The sequence below is a fragment of the Numenius arquata genome, chromosome 5, assembly GCF_964106895.1.
Source record: "Numenius arquata chromosome 5, bNumArq3.hap1.1, whole genome shotgun sequence".
Classification (NCBI taxonomy): domain Eukaryota; kingdom Metazoa; phylum Chordata; class Aves; order Charadriiformes; family Scolopacidae; genus Numenius; species Numenius arquata.
In genome coordinates this window covers 10,160,724-10,180,364 of record NC_133580.1, presented here as the reverse complement: position 1 = coordinate 10,180,364, position 19,641 = coordinate 10,160,724, and the positions used below count along the sequence as shown (strand labels likewise).

Here is a 19,641-nt window from a genome sequence, read left to right as displayed (position 1 = left end):
ACTTAACTTTATATCATACTCTGCACAGAACTGGTCTGTCTTGTTGCTTTGAATGGCCATTGTTTAAAGATGCTTACATTTAATGAGCCAGTATCTGTTGTTGCAGCTTGAGCTGTCTTTAAATCTTCATCTTGAATGGTTCTCTGCCAACCAAAATTCACATTATAACTGCCCGCCACTGGCATTCTGAATGTTTAATGTACTTTGTGTTTGATTGTTTGCTGTGTAGCATTTATTAATGTTGAGAATGCAAAGGCCAAACGAGTCTGAGATGGACCCACAACACCTGTTTTTCCCTTGCTGTATGGAAAGGATAACTAGCTTAAAAATGCAGTGCAACTAGACTGTTCTTAAACTGCAGCTCTGTAGAGACTAACCCTTGCTGCACAGTGTTTTCCTCTGGCCTCCTTGTGCTGTAATATATAGTTTTTACTGCATGGGAAAAAAAAAAAAGTCCTTTAGACTTTTAGGTAAGTGTGGCTTTTTTGCATATGTCATAACATGAGCTGCCTAAACTAGTTATTTAATGAACGTAACATTGTCTCCCCCTTTAGAATGAGTTTAGCCTGCATCAAAGCTGGTTTAGTGTTTTGTTAGTGTTTTCTAGGGTTGTAGAGATATCTGTGGCATGTTTGTATACAAATAATAAAATACACTTCTTTCAGTAATTTTTTTTTTTTGGTGAAAACAGTTTACTCGACACAAGCTAGGGAAGCAAGGATGGGTGGATAATGCTTACTGTAGCTTGTAGTCTACAGCTTGAATTTTGCATCAGTTACTGAAATTAATTTTAATGAAAGTGGGGAACTACTATGTGTTCAATCCTGAAACAGGCTGCAAGACTTTCCATTTTAATTTAAAAAAAAAAGTGGATCTAATGACTTTCGTATTAATATATCCTTAAATGCAGAAATTCATGTAGATTTTTAGCATTTTGGTGGCTGATGTTCAGTGGCACCAGTTACATGTGCATTTCTGTTAAAGGAGTAGTTACCACACTGTATTCATCTGACCATGCAAATTTTTGACCTGAGCACAGTTTCTAAGTGACAATATAGAAGATTAGCGCAAACTACTCCTAAAATTGAACAATACCAGAAATGTTTGCAGAAACCTGCAAGTTAATCTTCCTTTGCAAGTACGTTGGCTCAGAGATTAAGGTACTCCTAGACTGATGTGTAGATAACTGGTTCAAAAAACATCTAAGTTTCACCTGACTGCCTGTTGTTATAAAACCACTAGTTTTCCTGTATGTATTGCTCCATAGGGAACTGTTAACCTGTTCGACATGTGCTCTAAATAATAAAGATCGTTCTATTTCTTAAGGAAACTTGTTCACATTTTTTAACTAATTTGAAAACAGACATCTTGTACTCTCTGTTTTTAAAGAAAATAAACTAAATGAGTAAGGTCAAGGTGAATCAGTCTATATCGGAGATTCTCTTACATAGCTGGTGAAGGTGCTCCTCAAGGACTCCTCGGTTGTCTGCGTGTTAATGCCTTGTTTTGCAGCACATTCTGAAGTGTGCTTGGGTACAACCCACTGGCAGAAGACAGCTTGAACTATTAGAGACACTGTACATCTGGTTCACCATCAGAAATCCGCTTGTAACCTTTTTGTCAGTTGTAGCTCCATGCAGACAAGATGTTTTTATGGTTGATTTTGCTAGCCATCTTAAATTGGTGTACAGCCGTGAATGCTTCAGTTTCTTCTTGCGGTTGTCCTGGAAAATTAGATTGGTCTCTGCATTCACCAAAAGTGGGAAAGCCTTAGGGAGCCTTCCAGGAATTCATTAGTAGCTTCATCCTCTAAGGTAGAAGCTGTGTTGATCCTGTCTGTGCTGCTAGTTCTTCTGGTAACAGTACTACTATATATTTTTTTCTGCATCAGGAGGGGCACTAGTCCTTGCCTTTACCATACCTCTTTCTGGCCCATCTTGTGAACTCTATCGGCATATGACAAGAAGAAAAAGTGCAGTCTAATCCTATATTCTTTCTTCTGGGTTCTAGCCTGCACTAATTCTATAATCATTATGTTAAAGCTACCTCCTTATCTGCTACGCAAAGTCAAAATAATGCTAGCACCTTTCTGAAGTGTAAGCTGAAGTCAGCTGAAGCTTTTTTAACATAAAGGAAAATACAAATATTTTAATAGACTCTGGTTAAAGAGCTTAACAGTGGGGCTCCTAAGGATGTAAATCAGTCAAAGTGAATTTAAACTACAAGGGAACTGCAGACATCAAATTTCTGACAAATCATCATTACAAATCAGTCTGCAAGAGTCTGTGACAAAACTTGGAACAAGCAGGAGTTAGTGCTGTCCTGTAATAAGTGCAAAGACTTTTTTTTTTTTTTGTCAAAAGATTATTTTATTTTTTTTAACTGTAATTCTATCACTAGTATTGTTGTCTCTCCTGGAGACTTGCAGTGAGTATGTAGACACTGGAAGATTGGACTTTGTATTGTATAGTAATGGTAAAGCTACAGTAGTATCTTGTGGAATTAGGAGTCTGTTAGTTGTGATGTTTGGGAAGGGGGACTGTTGCTGTTGTCTTTTGGGGAGGAGGTCAGGGTTTTGTGGATGATTGACTGATGGGCTGTTGGGGAAAGGCATAACCATTTTAAATAATGAGAGGGAGATTATAGTGTTAAAGAGAGTCAAGCAAACGGTTTGTTTTTCGAACAGACCTGGTTAAGAAATGATGCAGAATGTATTGTCATGGTTTATGTTTGAACCTAACAACTTGGAGTAAGTTCTGGTTCATAATCAATTGATTGATTAATTTCAGTTCTTCCAAAATTACTACACTTTTAATTTCAGAATATTAAAAATATACAGTGGCATTATGTGAATAAAAATGGTTTTGTTCTGGTTTGTGGAAACAGCATTTAAGTTGTGTATGCTTGTGGATGTTGAATATTAATGTGTATAATTATCATAGACTGCAGTTTTTGATTACTATTGACTGTGCCTTATATACAGTTTACTAAATATTAAAATTGTTCTATAAGATACCAAGATTTCTGATATTTTAGCTTAAAGAGGCCATGCTAGGAGTCCTCAAAAGAAGCTTTTCCAGCCAATGCCTTTTTGTTTCGTTGTTATTTTTTAATTTTTAAGCTTACCACAGTGTTCTCTATTGTATAACATACACCAATAAAACCACAAAGTTTTGGGCTGTCAGTTGCATCTCATGGTTGGCATTAAAAGGGAAGATGCTTTTTATACTGGGACTAAAAACATCGGGGGCCAAAATTTTTTATTATTTTGAATGGAGACACATTTGACCAAATCTGTCAAAAAAGCTAAAAAGCTGCTGCTCCTGGCCTGAATGTGGAGTCTGCTTGTGCTGGAGAGTTACCAGGTTCTGCATTTTAAAACACTTCTCTGAAGCTTCTAACCATTGTACAGGAACAATACACGGACAGATGTGTGCCAACAACAGTGGCAAACTGGAGAGGTAAAGAATGGAATGTTCCTGGTATGAACTTTAAACTTTTTTTTTTTTCCCTGGGAATTCCTTGTAACAGTGCCATAGTGTAGTGATTGCAGTGATCTCCTTCCTTTAGAGAAAAGAGAATGGGAATTTCTGTCACTGCCTGCTGGGCACCTTTCATCCTTAGCAAATTCATTCATGTTTAGTATTAATGACCCATTATCCAGCATGTAGTAATTAAATTGTGTATGTTGATCTTCAGTGAACAAAGATGACTAAACATCAAATGCAGTTCTCTTTGTAAGATGCTTAAATGCTTTCTCAGTAGTTGGAATATTTTGAAGTAGCTCACTGTATAATGTACATATTTCCTTTCTCCTTTTTTTCCCCCTTCCCCTTCCAAGTATTGCTCTGCTTGGCAGGAGGTGCCTTCAGATTCTCCAAGTTTAGCTGAACCCCTGTGAGTTGTTTTTGTTCCTCGTAGCCAAAGGCTTTGCGTAGCCTTTCATGAAGGGGTAGTGGCAAGTGTGTCCTAGACTGTAGTGGGCTAAATCAAGACAGTAAATTTCCCATAACTAAGGCTGATTCAGATGGTCAAATGGTTTAAATATTCACTTAGAACAATAGCTAACTTTTCATAAAGCATTGAATGTGTGTGTGACACTTTGTTCTAATATAAACTCAAGGAAAAACGTTTTATAAGGAGTTCTGCTTTATTGAAAGCATGGAAGTCAAGCACCCTTGGAGTGTTGAAGCAGTACAGAGGTGCTGTGCCGTATCTCCCTGGACATCTCGTCTTGGTGCCGCGCAGGTGGAGCTCTGCTCTCTTTGCAAACAGGGGAAGAACACCCGGCCCTGCCTCCATGTCTCGGGTCTATCACTGGGTTTGGAATCGGTTCCAGTGGTGTTTGCTAATCCTTGCATCGGTGTTTGTATCAGCGAGGAGTTCATCGCGTATTTTACAACCTGTACATTGAAGACCTCTGTAGCATTACAGCTGTCTCTTCTTTTTTCTCCTCTGTTGATTTCGGTAATAACTGCATAGTTCTCAGCTGAAACTGATAACTTACTTCTTTCTTGTATTTGCATTGAAAATAAATAAAGTTGCCCACTCAAAGAGAGAGTCTTTCAGTGTTTTCCATTCAGTGCTTTGAGCATATGTATCTTTGCTGTCTCTTGCAGTTTTCAGTAAGTTTCTACTTTGTTACTTGGTTTGCTGACTGTTACTGCTCTTCATGTCTAGAACCTAGAGAAGTGCTGGTGACTTGAAGGTTTGGGAAGTCACTTGGATGAGGCAGTAATGTGCCAGCCTGTCTTTTTTTTTGTTGCTCTATTGCTGTTAACTCTGAGGTGTGATCAGCTAATGCATGCTCAAACTGCTGCTTTGTTCTCACATTTCTAATCTGAGTAGCTGCTCACTAGAGGAAGATAAAACTAAATGTACAAATTGGAAGAAGTATGTTACCAATACAGATCATTTGTGTAGTATATATATGTAAAGAAATCAATCTTTCTGTCAATTCTTTATTCAATACTGATTTTACTTTAGATGTATCTAATACAGTGAAAGTTCTCAAAAATGCGTTTGCTTCTTGCTTTCTTTGGTTTCTAATGCTTGATTTCCTTTACTAATTTATTTTCCCTTGCCTTTTTTGTTTTTCTTCTTTCTGCAGCTGAAGAATGCCTTGCTGATTCTGACCTGAACTTTCTTATTCCCATCGCAGTGGGCATGGCACTCGGCTTCCTTATCATTCTTGTCTTTATATCTTACATCATTGGAAGAAGAAAAAGTCGTACTGGCTATCAGTCTGTATAACCTCTTAATTCCATCTCTGTTGCCACCTTCCCTGCCCTTCTCTTTTTCCAGTCTCCCTGATTAGCTCCTTTAAAAAGAAGAAAAACTAATTAATTCATAGTTTCTTTATTTAAAAAAAAAATTAAAAAACACAACAGAATAACATGCCATGAGTCTGAAGAGGAGTTGCAGAATTACTTGAAGCTACTGTATGATTTTGGAGAAAGTGTTCTGAGGACCGTAGAATTGAGTAGGGTTGATGTCTGTCCAAGTGAGAAATGTGCTTATTTTGAGTAAAGATGACATCTATGAATTTTTATTTCTGTTGTTTAATCTTTTTATACAAGGAAATTTCTAGTTGCATCCAGCTTATCTCAGATAATGCTAAAGCTAAGACCATAATTAAAAGTGTGACTGTTATGTTGGAAGGGACTGTACGTGCTATGGGAAAATACCAAGCTCTTAACAGACTTTTATTGGCAACTGGGCATACGGCTGTTGTCTTTTTTCATTAGCAGCTTGTTCTTGTGAATCAGTCTGAATTTTCTATTCCTTCTGAATGTAAAGGTAGTACCTCATCTCACTAATAAAGTAACATAATATGAGAAGAACATCTGATTCTTCTAGTAAATTAATTTGTTTAACATCAGTAGGGAGAAGTTGACTGCTAATGTATGTTATATAGCTTTGCATTGGCATGATGTCTTTAATGTCTTTATTCACTAAGATAAGGCTTAGTCCTGGAGAACTGTCACTACTCAGAAAAGCCAACAGTCTGCTAAAGGAAACGTGTCCTGTGCTATTTTGTTTGATTGTGCTTTCCCTTTTGTTCTGAGCTCAATTGTGAAATGAGGGTGGGAGGATGGAATTTCACTGGCTGCAGTTTGTCTCAGCTTTGATTCTGTGCACATAAAAGAAACTGTGCAGCATTTCAGCACCGGTCCATGTGAGGCTCAGGAGTATTTTGAGAGCTCTCAAAGACTAAGAATGCAGATTGTTCAGATTCCTGCGGTTCCTTTGGGCAGCTTTCATGGGTTAACAGAAGATCACTGAAAAGCTATGATCTAGAAATGCAAGCGAAGCTGTAAAACCAATTTATTTTGATAGGATGAATCTGCCTTTAACCTCCTAATTATTGCTCTCCCAAAACAACAGTTGAATAGTGTAAGAGCACAAAATTTCTAGTGTGAGGAAAGGTGATCATAAAGCAGAAACTAATAGATATATCTAGTGAAGAAGGTGACTTCCAAAGGAAGGAGAGCATCTGACTTGTTTGAAGATGCTTTCTTTGTTATTAATGCCATACTTTTTGCAATTCTATGTGCCGTATCTAAACTGTACCAAAATAGAAGCTAGTTGTTTGTGGTTGTGCTCTGCTTCATTCCCATCAGGTTCATGTTAGGATGAAAGAAGCCTCTTGCTCTTTCAGCCTCTTTAGTCCATCTTGGTCAAAGTCTTTTGCAGCTCATGAACCCTGATGCCCAACTGTGGGACAGCTCAGGAGCTACCAGGTCTGCAGAGAGCTACTGATGGCACACAAAGTTTCTGTCCTCTGCAGCAAGTATTTACTAAAGCTACTTTAATATTTAATCTCTTTGTGCAGTGAGCCTGTATCTGTGTTGTAGGGAAAGCACCTTCAGTAATTCGTATGCACAAAGGAGGCAGTCAACACTGATGTTAAGTAACTCACAATAGCTCTATATTCAGGGAAAGGAGACTTCTAAAGAGTTAGTTTTGATGTTTGAGAAATACCTGTACATTCAATTATTCTTGTCCTCACTGTGACAAAAGAAAAACTTTACCTGAATCTGATAAAACTGGGTTTTGTACTGCAAATGGGCTCTTGAACCAAGCTGGGTTTTTTTTAGGAGTGTAATTTAATGCTGCTGAGTTGGACTGTGTGCTCTGGGGTTGTCTTGGTTGTTTGTGTTGTACCTTTGCTCTCGTAATACTTGATTTTCCTGCCAGAGTGGTAAATGGTGAATTATTTTGAGACTGGCAGTTTCTGAGTAACACCTGCTTGTCAGAGTGTGGTGCTTCTCTGCTGCCAGCAGATGGATTCCATCTACGGTTTCATGCTCAGATTGCAGATCAAAGTATTTTGCATCACTTTTGCTAGGTTATTTTATTAAATGTGGCAATTTCCTAGATGCACATATATATATATTTTATATATACATATAAAGTATTATTTTGGGCTTCAATAGAAGTCAAAAATTGAGAATTGAGCCAGCACTTTAAGGTTGTTGTAGCATGAAGAGTCATGTATGCAATTCTCAAAATCTTGAAATGACTGTACAAATATGCTGAAAGCAGAATGTGTATGGAAAATAAAGTTAACTACGGTGTTTATAAAGCTTTGGTTTAGTGTAAGTAGACACACATGCCATTTCTGAGAGCTTTCCCAGGGGGATTGTCAACGTGCCTGGATCTGGATGTTGGCGGGAAAACAGAAACTTTATCTTCTAAGCTGTTTGCGCATTTACATCCCCATTAGTCAATCTTTCTTTGTTGATTGGATCAAAGCATGGGTCTAGCTTCTGCAAAAGGATCAACTGCTTCATTAATCCTTCCAATAGGCAGGTAGGGAATAAATATAAATAAAGTTTTGTCCCATTGCTGTCCTGTAGCCCCCTTTAAGCACTGGAAGGGGCTATAATGTCTCCCCAGAGCCTTCTCTTCTCCAGGCTCCAACTCTCAGCCTGTCCTCACAGGAGAGGTGCTCTAGCCCTCTCAGCATTTTTATGGGCCTCCTCTGGACCCGCTCCAACAGGTCCATGTCTTTCCTGTGCTGAGGGCTCCAGAGCTGGATGCAGTGCTACAGGTGAGGTCTCACCAGAACAGAGTAGAGGGGCAGAATCACCTCCCTCGACCTGCTGGGCACACTGCTTTTGATGCAGCCCAGGATACAGTTGGCCTTCTGGGCTACAAGCACACATTGTTGGCTCATGTCCAGCTTTTCATCCACCAGTACTCCATGTCCTTCTCAGCAGGGCTGCTTTTAGCCCCCCAGTCTGTGCTGATACCAGGGATTGCCCTGACGCAGGTGCAGGTAATACCTCTGCCCCTCCTTCCTCGCGTATCCCTTCTGAACAGCCTGTAGCCATCGATAGCCACAAAATTAGTTCCAAAACCACCTCTGGTTCAGGTTTTTAACAGTTCTTAATAAATAGTTTTTGCCAGATGATCGGTTGTCCTACTTAGCATATAGCGAGTCTTATTGTACTGGGCTTCTGAGCGCTTTGGCCCTAGGAAGTTAATCAAAATGCCAGGATCACATTATGTGCTGCTTTGAAATTCAGTCCCTGTCTGGCCAGCACAGGCAGGTGAAGTCACAAACTGCATCTTTTACACCGGTGTTTTAAGAACGGTTCCATAGAGTTAATTTTACTGTAGTCACTTTATTTTTAATACAAAAAAATGACTTCTTAGAGACTTATATAGATCAGGAAATGATGGCAGATTAAGTACCTGGACTAGGATGTAGGACAAACATACCATAATGCTCTTGTTCAGACAGTAATTTTAGTAAGTGTGCTTTCCAACTAGTACATTATCCTGAGGTGTCCTTTCCTGCCGTGTTCTCACAGCTCGTAACACGCAGAGCGTATTTCACCTCTGTCGGATACGAAGGCTGTTCCTTCACGGCAGGGTCGGGCTGCCCACACAGCAGAGGTTGCAGCACCCTGCTCTGAGCAGGGCGGGTGTGCTTCGGGGGCCTTTGAGGACGATAAATTAATGACTTCACTAATACCAGCATTGACCCCTCAATGCTGAAATAACTAAGCGTTTCCCTGCGGTTTTCTGCAGCGTGATAGCTGTGACCTCTCTGGAACAGGGAAGAACAGGCCTGAAATATTTTGGGGTGTTCTAACACATTTCACTGGCGTTTCTGTGCCTGAACAGGGGAAGGAGGAGCCGTCAACCTGCAAAGTGTGATAGGGAGAGAAGAGCTCCTTTCACTTGTCCCAGCCTAATAGACTTGATGAGGATTCCTGGGGCAAAGAGAAGTACTGGAGTGAGGAGGAGGAGGGAGAAATGCATTAATGTTCCCACTTCAGAAGGGAACAGTTGGAAAGGTTCAAGGGCAAATGATTTTCTACATGGCCTTTGCTCCAACACCTTGGGTGTGCTGCACAAGCTGTGTAAAATGCAGCAGTCAAGATGCTCCTGGTGCCAAAGATCCTGGGAGGTGTTTTGAGAGCTGCCATTTTCACTTTTTAACTGTCATAGCAGGCATAATCCAGATTTTTTGCTGTTTATTATTTTAACAAGAATAGTGCTAATAAACTACCCTCTTGTTAGCTTTTGCCTGAGAAATGCACGTAAAACTATGATAAAGATTAAAGCCAGGAAAAATGCATTCCACAGGGGTTACTTGTAAAAGACCTTATGAAAACAGTGTTCAGATACCAGAGGTTTTTTAATCAAAACTGAAATGCTTTTGCAGGTTCTCTGCCCAGGAGATAACTTTTAATTTTTACTAATAATGATTTACATCAGATGATGAAAAATGTGGTTCCACGCTCCATTGCATCTCATTTGTTTCCTAACTAAGAACAAAAAAATAAATTAACAAAAATCTCCATGTACCTGTTTTTTCTAGCAGAAAAAAATGCTGGCTTTAAAGAGGGAAAAGCCTCTGATTGACTTAATCTAAGTGCCCAGTGTTTGCAGCGACTACTTTCCAATGCTGAGTGTGAAGATGATTCGGCCCAGGAAGCGATCACTGTTAAGGTTGTTGATAATACCTTTCCCATTCAGGCTGCACTGAATATGGACCAAATTATGCTTCTTCACATCTGTAAAGTGCATAGCCACCAGTGGGGACGTATAGTTGACCTGAAAACAAGGGAGATTTAAGTGTAAATTTAAGAGAGAGCAGAAAAGCAGGCAGTGCTTTCGTGTTCGGTAAAAATCATGAGTAATTGGTTCACAGTTCCCAGGCATCTGAGTGTGTTTGCCTGATGTCCATCCTGGTCCCTCGGGATGCTGAAGCTGAGCCTTTCTGTGCTGGTGCCTCAGAGGGAGAGGGTCACGGTGGGGTTTTGCACTGCACCGTGCCTCTTGGGTTGATTAGTCAGGACAAATAACACCAGATAACGGGACTCAAATATTTTCTGCTGTTCTAGAAACCAACCTATGGCTTGTAATAAGAAATCCATGGTGTTCCTCAGATCTGTATGCTCAAAGGACATGCAGACCTGGCGTCTGGGGCTGTTACTCATCCTCAGCCAGCAGCAGTATGACAATAGGAGTCTCGTGCCTGCCTCATCTTCCCTTTTGGCTTTTGGTGTGAAGGTACGTTACCTCCTAAGGCTGTTCAGCCCAGAGCAGACCAAAGCAGTGGTGGCAAGCACGTTCAGAAAGAGCCACCGATGTTGGACTGCTCTGTTCAGAGCCACCTAGCCTGAAGTGGTTTTGTCATAGCTTTGACAGAAGTCCCCTGTTTTTCCTCTTGTGTCACCTAACCCCTGACGTCCTGGGAAAACGCTGGTGTTGAGACCTTCTCTGGGAGCTAGCAAAGCCAGTCTTAGTCTCCAGACGATAAATCTAATCAGTCCCATTGCTGGCAAGGGGCAACTGGAGTCCCCAAGGATTTCCCACAGTTTGTCGGAGACAGAAATAGAGCACTGTAATCCCAGTGCCTGTGGCCTCCCTCCTGCCTGCATCTGCCCAAAATAGCCAGAAAGCACATCTGTACCCTGTGCAGCAGCTCCTGCCCTCTCCTTCCAAAGGAGACTTAACAAAGATGCCAGAGTCCTTACTCACGTGAGTCATCTTGCCATAGTAGGGATAATACATGAGATCAAACGTCCCGTTTCCAGGGTAGAAGTCCACCGACCTGAGATCACTCTCATTGCCTTTCTGTGATTGGAAAAAAAATAAAGGTACACAGATAGCATGTGGGACACAAAATACAGCTCCCTTCAGAGCAAGGTGAAGGAGCTTTATTACAGACGTTTCTCGCAAATTCACATCAGGGCTTGGCTGCTCCTGCCTGCTGGACGCAGCGTGTTTGCTGGGACAGACAGCTGTGGCTGCGGCGAGCCAGAGCATAAAGGGTCTATGAAGGCACAGGCAAAGGTTACAGAATTTGCTGCCTGTCAATCCCTCTCTGCACTTGCCTACTGCTTTATTGCTCTCTAAGGGTATGACCCAGCTGCTGCCCGGGCAGTGGGAGCCCTTCCTTCACACTATTGCTGTTGGCTTGCAGGGTGCTCCCCAGGATCGAGGGTCCTGTGGAGCGGGTGGGGATGGACGTGAGAAGCTCCTGCCTCTTCCCCCCCAGCTTCAGGCTCTTGCTGGCACCCCGGCACCCAGCCTGCCCTCAGGGGCTGAGCTGAGCACTGCCGGTGAGGCTGGCAGGAGCTGGCAGCGCGGAGGGTGAGGGACAGGGTGGGAAGAAGGAGACTGGTGGCCTCTGTCATTCTCAGCAGATCAGCCCCGACTTGCACCCAGAGGCATCGCCAGCGCTGGGTCCTGTGAGTGTTTGGGGTGGAAATGAGGAAAGATATTGTTGGGGTCCATCAAAGGGAGACATTTGGTCTTCTACGCACCGTGCTGCTGAGCATGAACGAAAGCAGTACCTGCACTTTGCAGTCCACGCTCACGGGGACCCCAGCTCCAGGGCGGTAGCCTATGATCTGCAAAAATAAGAGACATCCATGCTGGTAAGAAATGCAGTGCCAAGCATGTGCCACCTCCCTTCTCCAGGGCTTAAGCTCTTCTACATGCCAGTCACATTGCTGAGGACAGGAGTTACGTGCCCCCAAAAGCAGTGTCTGCCCCCCTTGCAGTGCAGCTTGCCCGTGCCCGAGTGCGGGATCAGAGCCTGAGAGCAGAGGGAGAGCAGAGCATCCAGAGAGTCCAGAGTCCCTGGAGCAATACAGCCACCTCCCCACACAACTCACACACACACCACATTTATTTTGCCAGCACCATACGCTGAGCCACCATGCTATTTGAAGATTTCAAATAAACTCAATTCTATAAAAATTCCCATTATAAAGAGAGAGGGGTCTGGGGTGTAGCCCTAAAGCTCGGTTCGTCCCACTCAGGCACCTGGCACAAGACCCTCCAAGCACTCAGGTCTCAGCAAATTAAATTGAGCAAGTTTTTTTTGGAGTTCCTTTTTTATGTTTTCTAGTAGGTATGAGCCAACAGGTTTTGGGATTCTAGTTCCCTTTTACTATGGGCCTGAGAAATAGACGAGTTTCAGTCCCTGCATGGTCTTTACTCTGTCACACTGGGATGCACGGAAAGAAGGAATTAAGAGAAGGGGCTTTCTCTGTACCCTGTTCATCTTCAGCAGGATGCAGGGCTGGCCTTTAGAGTAGCCAAATGTCGGGTCCTCAATGCCAGAGCAGTTCTGCAGCAGCGAGCGCTTGAACTGGCAGGCCTTCTTCTCCTCGCTTTCATTGCCCCCTTGGATGAAGTACTGTCCTGAGACACACTCAATATTCTTCTCCTCTTGAACTTTGTCATCATAAGCTGGTGGGGACCAAGAGACTCGTTAATGTTTCTCGAGACCTGCACAGACCCATGCGCTCAGGGTACATCCGCATGTCAAGGGAGTTAGAAAGTCCCACTGGGAAAGGCAAGTCTCCCTCGCACAGAAGCTCTCGTGACCACCTTATGAGCCTCCCTTTCTAGAATGGAGGTTTGTGAGATGCCAAGAGCTGGTCTGCACCTCAGGAGGAGACCCCTCCACTGTGTGCATGGATGCAAACAACTTGCTGACATGACTCCTGGAGTGCCTAAGAGCTTACCTGCTAGGAAGTGGTGCATGCTGTCCACGTAGGGTTGCCACGTGTTGGGCTGAGAGACATTGAAGGCAATGGTGAACCCGTTCAAGTACGGTCTGATCATTACTCCTGGAGAAGGAAACGGCTCCTGTTAGAGCAGACGTGGGTGGACTGGCCACAGGCTTGGAGTGCATGTTGCAGGGGTTGGTTGTGCTGTGGCCGGGCTTGGGGCTGGCCACAGGCACGAGAGCAGCAGCACCAGCCCACAAATAAACTCTCTGCTCAGCCCCCTAATCCCTCACCTCCATTTCACACCCAGAGAACACCATGCACATCAAAATATCCCAGGAAACATGGGAGACCTGAAGGGTCTCAGCAACACTGTGGGAAAGTGGCAGGCTTGGGGCTGCACACAGAGGCTGAGGGGTTCCCCATGCTCCCAGTCACACAGCCAGCTCCTGGCAGGGAGCAGGGCAAGGGGCCCTCGTGTTCCCCACCAACATGAGAACACAGGGAAAATGCTGCATAGGGAACGGAATTTTTGAACATTATCTTGCCAGGACATCCCCAATTAATAATGCATAAAAGCTACTCTTGATCTGCATGTTATTTTGAAGATATGAGGTATAAAAGGGAAGCAGCTGAAATGATTGGGCATCACCTTGAAGTGCCTAATCTTGCCTGTTTGCCTTAGAGTAATTAGCCTAATAATTAGCATGATTAGAATAAAAATTAAAAATCTCCAGCAGGGCTTTACCCGAGGTCCCTGCCACGCCATTTTGGTAGCACTTGGCTAGGCGAGTGCCAGCAGAGGTGCCCGGGGCCGGGCTGATTGGAGTAAGTACCTGGTGGAGACACACGGTCCCGGTAGGTGGGCGTGTAGGGGCTCAGGGTGAGCAGCATCACGTACATGCAAAAGGCAAACATTCCTGCCAGGCACGTGTAGAAAATGAAGTAGAACAGTAAGATCAAGCCTGCAAAAGAGAGAGGGCACGTTGCTGTTAATGCAACCAGAGCACGTCCCACGGGCTGTGTCCCACAGGGATGCACAGCCAGGCTCAGCACACTGTCCTCCGCAGCTCTGAGTCCATCGTGGAGGTGGGAGCTCGCAGTCCTCCTCCGCACACAGACCCTTGCATTTTTAGGTGTGTTTGACCCAGACACACTCCCTGCCCAGCCCTGGGGCCGGGGCAGCTGCCATTTGGCTCTGCACCCGTTTTGCTGCACGGCCCTTCCCAGAGCTGGGTCAGAAGCAAGTCCATGGGTCCACCTGCCTCAGCTCTCTCGGACAGACAGACCCCAACCTTGGCTCTTGTCCTTCCCCCGGGCTCTGGACATGGTAGCACGCAAGGGAACCCAGTGGCTTCAGCATGTCCGAATTCCCAACGGGGGCTGTGGGGCAATGCTCCTGCCCCAATTCCTGTCACGGCGCAGCAGGGACCCCAGCACTGGGACTGAAGCAAGCCGCATCGCTCGGGGGCTGCGGCACCGCTGGCTGTTCCATAGCCCTGACGTCCAGGGAATGGGTTTGTTTTTCCTCTGGATCAGGCTGATGGCTGAGGGTGTCTCAAGAGGCCACAGCCTATGAATAAAACCCAGCAGCTCAGAAAGCAGAGTGAAGCCCTAACCCAAACATTTCCCAGGAGAAACATGCCGGCAGCTCGGAGGGAGCCCTGGGAACGCAGATGTGCACTCCTGCCGTGCTTCTGCTGGGGACATGGTGCTGGGAACCACTGCAGGGCCGTGTCCTGCTGTGGGACAAACTGGGGCAGACGACCATCACCGCTGCTGGCGGCACAGCAGGGACAATGTCCAGCCCTGCCACAATGATGCTGGGACAGTGCCTCTGCACCAGCCTGGCAGCGCTGGAGCTGCCACTGGGGTGCCATGCTGACACTTGTTGGGACACAGTGCTGCTGCTGTTGCCATTCTTATGTGTCCTGCAATGCAGCAGGAAGCATTTTCACCGGCAGAGCCCAGGGTGCAGCCCTACCCAGGGGCTGGGGCCTCCAGTGCTGACCTTATGGCCGGCAGCTCCCTATATTTTGGCAGCCCAAGTCCCCTGAGCATCCCCATCCCTGAGGAACACCTTCAGGGCCAGCATGGCGGAGCAGCCCCAGGCTGGGCAAACTCCCTCCTCCTCCTCATCTGTGAGATGAGAGCAGGAAAGTTCAGCTCCATTCACCTCCAAATACTCTCATTTCAAAAGAATATTTCGTTTTCACAGTAGCTCAATGCCTCTCTCCTGCCACTCCTGTGCAGGCATGTGAGTGCACACGTGTGCAGCTGGGGATATGTGTCTCCATAGGGCAGTGGGGCCATATAGGACATGATGGTGCTCCCAGGGCACAGAAGGACACTACACCCTCCCAGAGGCTGTAAATAACTAACTTCCAGCAGTAGCCAGCCAGGGCCACATCCACATCAGCCTGAGCAAGTCCTCTCACAGGGCTTTTCTCAGCACCTGGCAGAGCCTCCAGAAACCCAAACCCACGTCCCTAAGGACTGTCACCCCCATACTGCTCCCATACATCCAGCAAAGGAGCAACAAAACCAGGCTGCCTCCACAGCCAGCAAAGGCACGGGGGAGCAAACGTGGATTTCAAGGTCAGCCCCAGACTCGTGCTTGTGGGTTTTCAGGCTCCTCCAGTGCTCATGGGCAGTTCCCTTTGTTTCTCCTGGATGTCCCCACCGGCTTTGCAGAAGACCCAGAGTGCTTTGGGGGCACGGGCAGGCTGCAGGGCTTGAGAGCCTGTTGCCAATTCCGGGTGCCAAGGGCTGCAAATGCCGAGCAGCAGCCCCTGACAATTTGCAGCTTCGCGCTGGTGTGGATGTGGACATGAAGCTGGGCCGAGGCTGGGTATTTTCACCCTGCTGCGGGGGCTGTATGCTGTCGGGAGAACAGAGCCGCAAGGGTGGATGGCATCACGTGTGCTGTGGCACCTTGGTCTCTGAGCCCGGCATCCATGGGCTGCTCTGAACCACCCAGGGCACCTCCGGGCTCAGTGATAATTTTTGAAGGCCACACGGATATGGATAAAATAGACAGGGCATTCAAACCCCTCACTGGCACATCCCAGCCCACCAGCCCTGACAGCACCTGCAGGCTCTGCTGCGGGCACCGTGTCACACCCCAGGAAGCTGTGGGGTGACAGTGACCAGCCCTTCCCTCTCCGGAGCCAGGGCACATGCAGGCAAGGAGGGCTGCTCAGGCCCATGGTGTGCAACCTCCCCAAAATGCCTGCCTCACAAACCCAGGCACTCTTCCCCCACCAACACTGACCCCAAATCCACCTCCCCCTGGGCTCCTGACTTATTCAGGCAGGAGCCAGGTCACTGGTGGCAGCAGGGCAGTGGCAGACTGACCTGCAGCCCCCACGCTTGGTCAAGCTCTTAATTTCTTCCCAGTACACAGTTTGGGCAGCTCAAAATCCTTGTTTTTACATTCTCGGTAAACATTCACATCCAAACCAAGGGTAACTTTCCCACATTTTCTGCTTGTCCCCCTCACTAGTTCTTTATTGCCTTAGTTAGAAACATCTACGCTGAAAATGTGGGAGGGGGGTGGTCAGTTCAAGCTATCAAGGACAGCAGCAAGTGCATCCATCGTGAAGCAGAAAAGGCAACGATCCCTGAAAGCAGGGCTCGAGCAAGGACCTACCCCAGCTCTTGGCTGTTCTTCCTAGGCATGTTCTCTCCTCCGGGTTCCACAGGAACATCTTCATCTCCCCAGCCAGGTCTGCCCATGTTTTGCTCCCCATCTCTGCCTTGGTCCTGTCCTCCCCTCTGTCAGGATCCTGAACCTTCTCCTCATGCTTATTTTCCTGGAAGAGTTACAGAACACAACCCCCACATGCAAGCTGAACATCTCATTGGCCAAAAATAAATGCAAAAGGACTTAATAGCTGGAAATGTTTCAAATTTCCATTTTCCCATCATCACTCTTGAGTTAAAGAGAGGCAGTTTTGGCTGTTCTGACTTAGATCCCAGCATCCATTTTTCCATGACATGTACGTCACTGCCGTCACACCGGGTACTGTCTCCTTGTCCTGGCATTTACAGAAACTCATCTTTTTTCCACCTGCATGAACATGACCAAAGAAAACCTGCAAGCTGGGAGGGCCAGGGCTCTTTCCCACGCTTCTGCAACGCCTCTGAGCTCAAGTGCACATTTTCTATGCTATCATCACAGATGACAGCAGGCGGGATTATTTTAGAGGTCATCCAATTTGTTTTTCTTGGCATGTGAGCAAGTGTTTAGTCTTTGGAGAAATCCCGGTGGTGTTGTTTTTTAATTACACTAAGATCTAGGGAAAAGCATCTCTCCAGGCAGTGAGAGTTTGTGTTTTGCTTCCGTGGTGAGAAATCATTTGTCCAGAGCTCAGGAGCACAAATCTCTCTGTACCCCACTGATTGCCCAAATCAGACCCAGTTAAAGCCCCAGTGGGTGTCTTCTGGGAGCACGCCTGCGTCAGAGCACTGCTGCCGGCAAAATGCCTGTGGCCACCCATACAGTGAAGGCAATGCTTGGCCCAGGTCCCGCACCTTGGGCTGGAGACCTTTCTGAGCCAGTTCCTGCATGGCCACAGCCCTGTACCATGCAGCGCTGATGAAACCAGAGGATTTTGGAGTGTGGAAGCAGCAGCACCAGCACTAGTCACTGGCAGGGACATGGGAGAGGAGGTGCAGGGGCTGCTGGCTGCCAGGACACCCGTGGAGGGACAAGCAATGGAAGAAGAGGAGGAGGAGGAAGAGAAGGAGGAGGAAGAGGAGGAGGAGGAGGACGAGGAGGAAGAGTACTTCCTCCTGCTCTCGTCCATGTTAAATGAAGAGCTACCAGCAGCTGTTCTGGAAACTTTTTCTCAGACTGCCAGAGTAACGGGGACAGCTCAGAGGGACTCTGCACCAATGCTCAGTGTTGCTTTGGGAAAAGCCCTTTGGATTTCACACCAGCTGCGGCTCGGAGGCAGCGAGGGCAGCTCATGCGCTGCATGCAGAGCCCTTGCCCAAGAAGCTGCTATCGATGCTTTGAGCTGTTGGGGGACACGGGGATAGCCCCTTATGGGCTCTCACCCAGGGAACCCCATGGCTCTGCCCTGAAGAAGGCTTTTGCAAGGAGGGAAAATTTTCTAGCGCTCCCAGTTCCTTGCTGAGAGCACTTGATGAAGGGTCCCATCCTGCTAGCTGGGAGAGACCACAGGGGCTCCGTGGCAGCATGGGAAGGCTGGGGTGGGGGGTGGGGGTCTCCCTGCAGGCAGGGAGGTCTGTGTGGGGCAGCTGGACAGGTTGACCCCACTGCCAGGTCCCTGATGGAGGTTCCTGAGCTAGGGAGCTAGGTTAGGTCTGGATTGCAACACCTCCCAGGTGTTTTAACTTTACAGCAGGAGCCAGGGTAGGAGCGTGCTGGGGCAGGGAGGGTGAGCAGCCACGGACACTGAACAGCCCCAGGCCATGGCAGCCTGGGTGACTCTGGGTGGCAAAGCAAAGCTGGGGTTCATCCCTGGTGGGATCATGCTGTGCTGACATTCATGGGTGTCCTGGGGGAGGCTGCGGGCTTTTCCCCATCCTCACCCCAGACCAGGTCAGCTCTCAACAGCAGGTTCCTCCTACTGAAAGACAGGTGTGCAGAGGGTGGCCCATGCTCAGGTGTCCTAGCCTTCCTCACTGCCCAGGACCACCATCCAGACTCCCTGGTGCCCCTTCTCTCAGTGCAAAGTCCTTACACTTTGCCTAAGGGACAAAGAAACATCTCCTAAAGCAAAGCAGCTATATTTATCAGCCACAAAGCAGGTCCTTGGCAGGAGCCCCCAACTCGCCTCTCAGAGGGTGGCCAGCAGCCCCCAAAAGACTCACCGCCTCCTGGTGGGGGCTCCTGTGCTGGCCCTCTGTGCCCCCGGCGCTGGCATTCCCGTCCATCCCTGGGTGGGAAACATGGAGAAATGTGAGCATTAGCAGTGCAGGAGCCCAGGGCTGAGCCCAGCAGCACCAGCCCCATCATGGGTGCCTTGTTGTCCCAGCCTTTGGGGACCCATGGTCACAGCCCCCTCCCCAGCACAGCTCCCAAGCCCCACGGCACCCCCCAAAAAGGCTGAGCGAGCGCAGCTGCACCAAGACCTTTGCCTGTCTGCGGGGAACCACGCTGCTTTCCCTCCCTACCGTGCAGAACGTTGGTGTTCGGGAGAAGATCAAAAAATAACTTGCTTTTCTGAGAGAGGTGAGATCAATGCAACAGGATCCCATCCCGAGCCCCCTGGCATCTGGTGCCCTTTGCAGCACCCTCGCAGCATCCTGCTCCGCACCCAAGTCCCCACCAAGGCCAGCCAGTGCCCTACATGGGGAAGCCAGGCTCTCCGCCCAGGGGAGAACATGTAGCTGTTAATAAACATTAGCAAATCACTAGGGCTTTCGATGGCCACGTGTGTCCGTCAAGACGTGCTTGTCAGTCACGGCAGGGCCATGGTTAATGCTTGCAAAACCTCTTTTGCAATGAAGGGGTAGTGCGAGGGGCAGATCTATATTTATCCCTTCGAATTGAGAATGCAGCTAGGAGCACGCAGCGTCGGCTTCCCCAGCCCGGGTGTAAGAGCTGGCCACAGCCACCGAGACAAAATCCAGAGGGACACCTTGCTGTGACACCCTGCTGTCTGGGGCTGCGGAGTAC

General features: G+C 46.9%; 2 protein-coding genes across 5 annotated transcripts in view; one reads left to right on the top strand and one right to left on the bottom strand.

The window, feature by feature from the left end:
* The window catches only part of LAMP2 (lysosomal associated membrane protein 2), a 12,866-nt gene extending 7,613 nt beyond the window's left edge, over positions 1-5,253 (top strand). Inside the window, exon 9 of the mRNA XM_074147710.1 lies at positions 5,111-5,253. Within this exon, the coding sequence (XP_074003811.1) occupies positions 5,111-5,253 (143 nt within the window). The remainder of the gene's footprint in view (positions 1-5,110) is intronic.
* A 3,343-nt stretch (positions 5,254-8,596) lies between these two features.
* Positions 8,597-19,287, bottom strand: ATP1B4 (ATPase Na+/K+ transporting family member beta 4). 4 transcript variants are annotated; one of them, XM_074147309.1, is made up of 9 exons: positions 19,137-19,287; positions 18,834-18,898; positions 16,642-16,804; positions 13,826-13,954; positions 13,005-13,109; positions 12,530-12,726; positions 11,823-11,879; positions 11,005-11,100; positions 8,597-10,074 (listed from the first exon to the last, which is right to left on the bottom strand). In XM_074147309.1, the coding sequence occupies exons 2-9, from the start codon at positions 18,894-18,896 to the stop codon at positions 9,913-9,915; spliced, it is 972 nt and encodes a 323-aa protein (XP_074003410.1). In that variant the 5' UTR covers positions 18,897-18,898; positions 19,137-19,287; the 3' UTR covers positions 8,597-9,912. The 4 variants fall into 4 exon arrangements, with proteins under 4 accessions (XP_074003410.1, XP_074003411.1, XP_074003412.1 ...); XM_074147310.1 differs by having other exon boundaries at positions 8,622-10,074; positions 19,182-19,254; XM_074147311.1 differs by having other exon boundaries at positions 8,622-10,074; positions 19,095-19,150.
* Positions 19,288-19,641: the final 354 nt, after the last annotated feature.

What these genes read in the sequence shown, in the direction of transcription:
- ATP1B4 (XM_074147309.1), bottom strand. Translation starts at nt 18,896, where the DNA reads ATGGACGGGAATGCCAGCGCCGGGGGCACAGAGGGCCAGCACAGGAGC. An exon ending in GGACCGTGTGTCTCCACCAG is followed by an intron (nt 13,110 to 13,825) that starts GTACTTACTCCA and finishes TTCCTTCTCCAG; the next exon opens with GAGTAATGATCAGACCGTAC. An exon ending in CATGCACCACTTCCTAGCAG is followed by an intron (nt 12,727 to 13,004) that starts GTAAGCTCTTAG and finishes GGTCCCCACCAG; the next exon opens with CTTATGATGACAAAGTTCAA.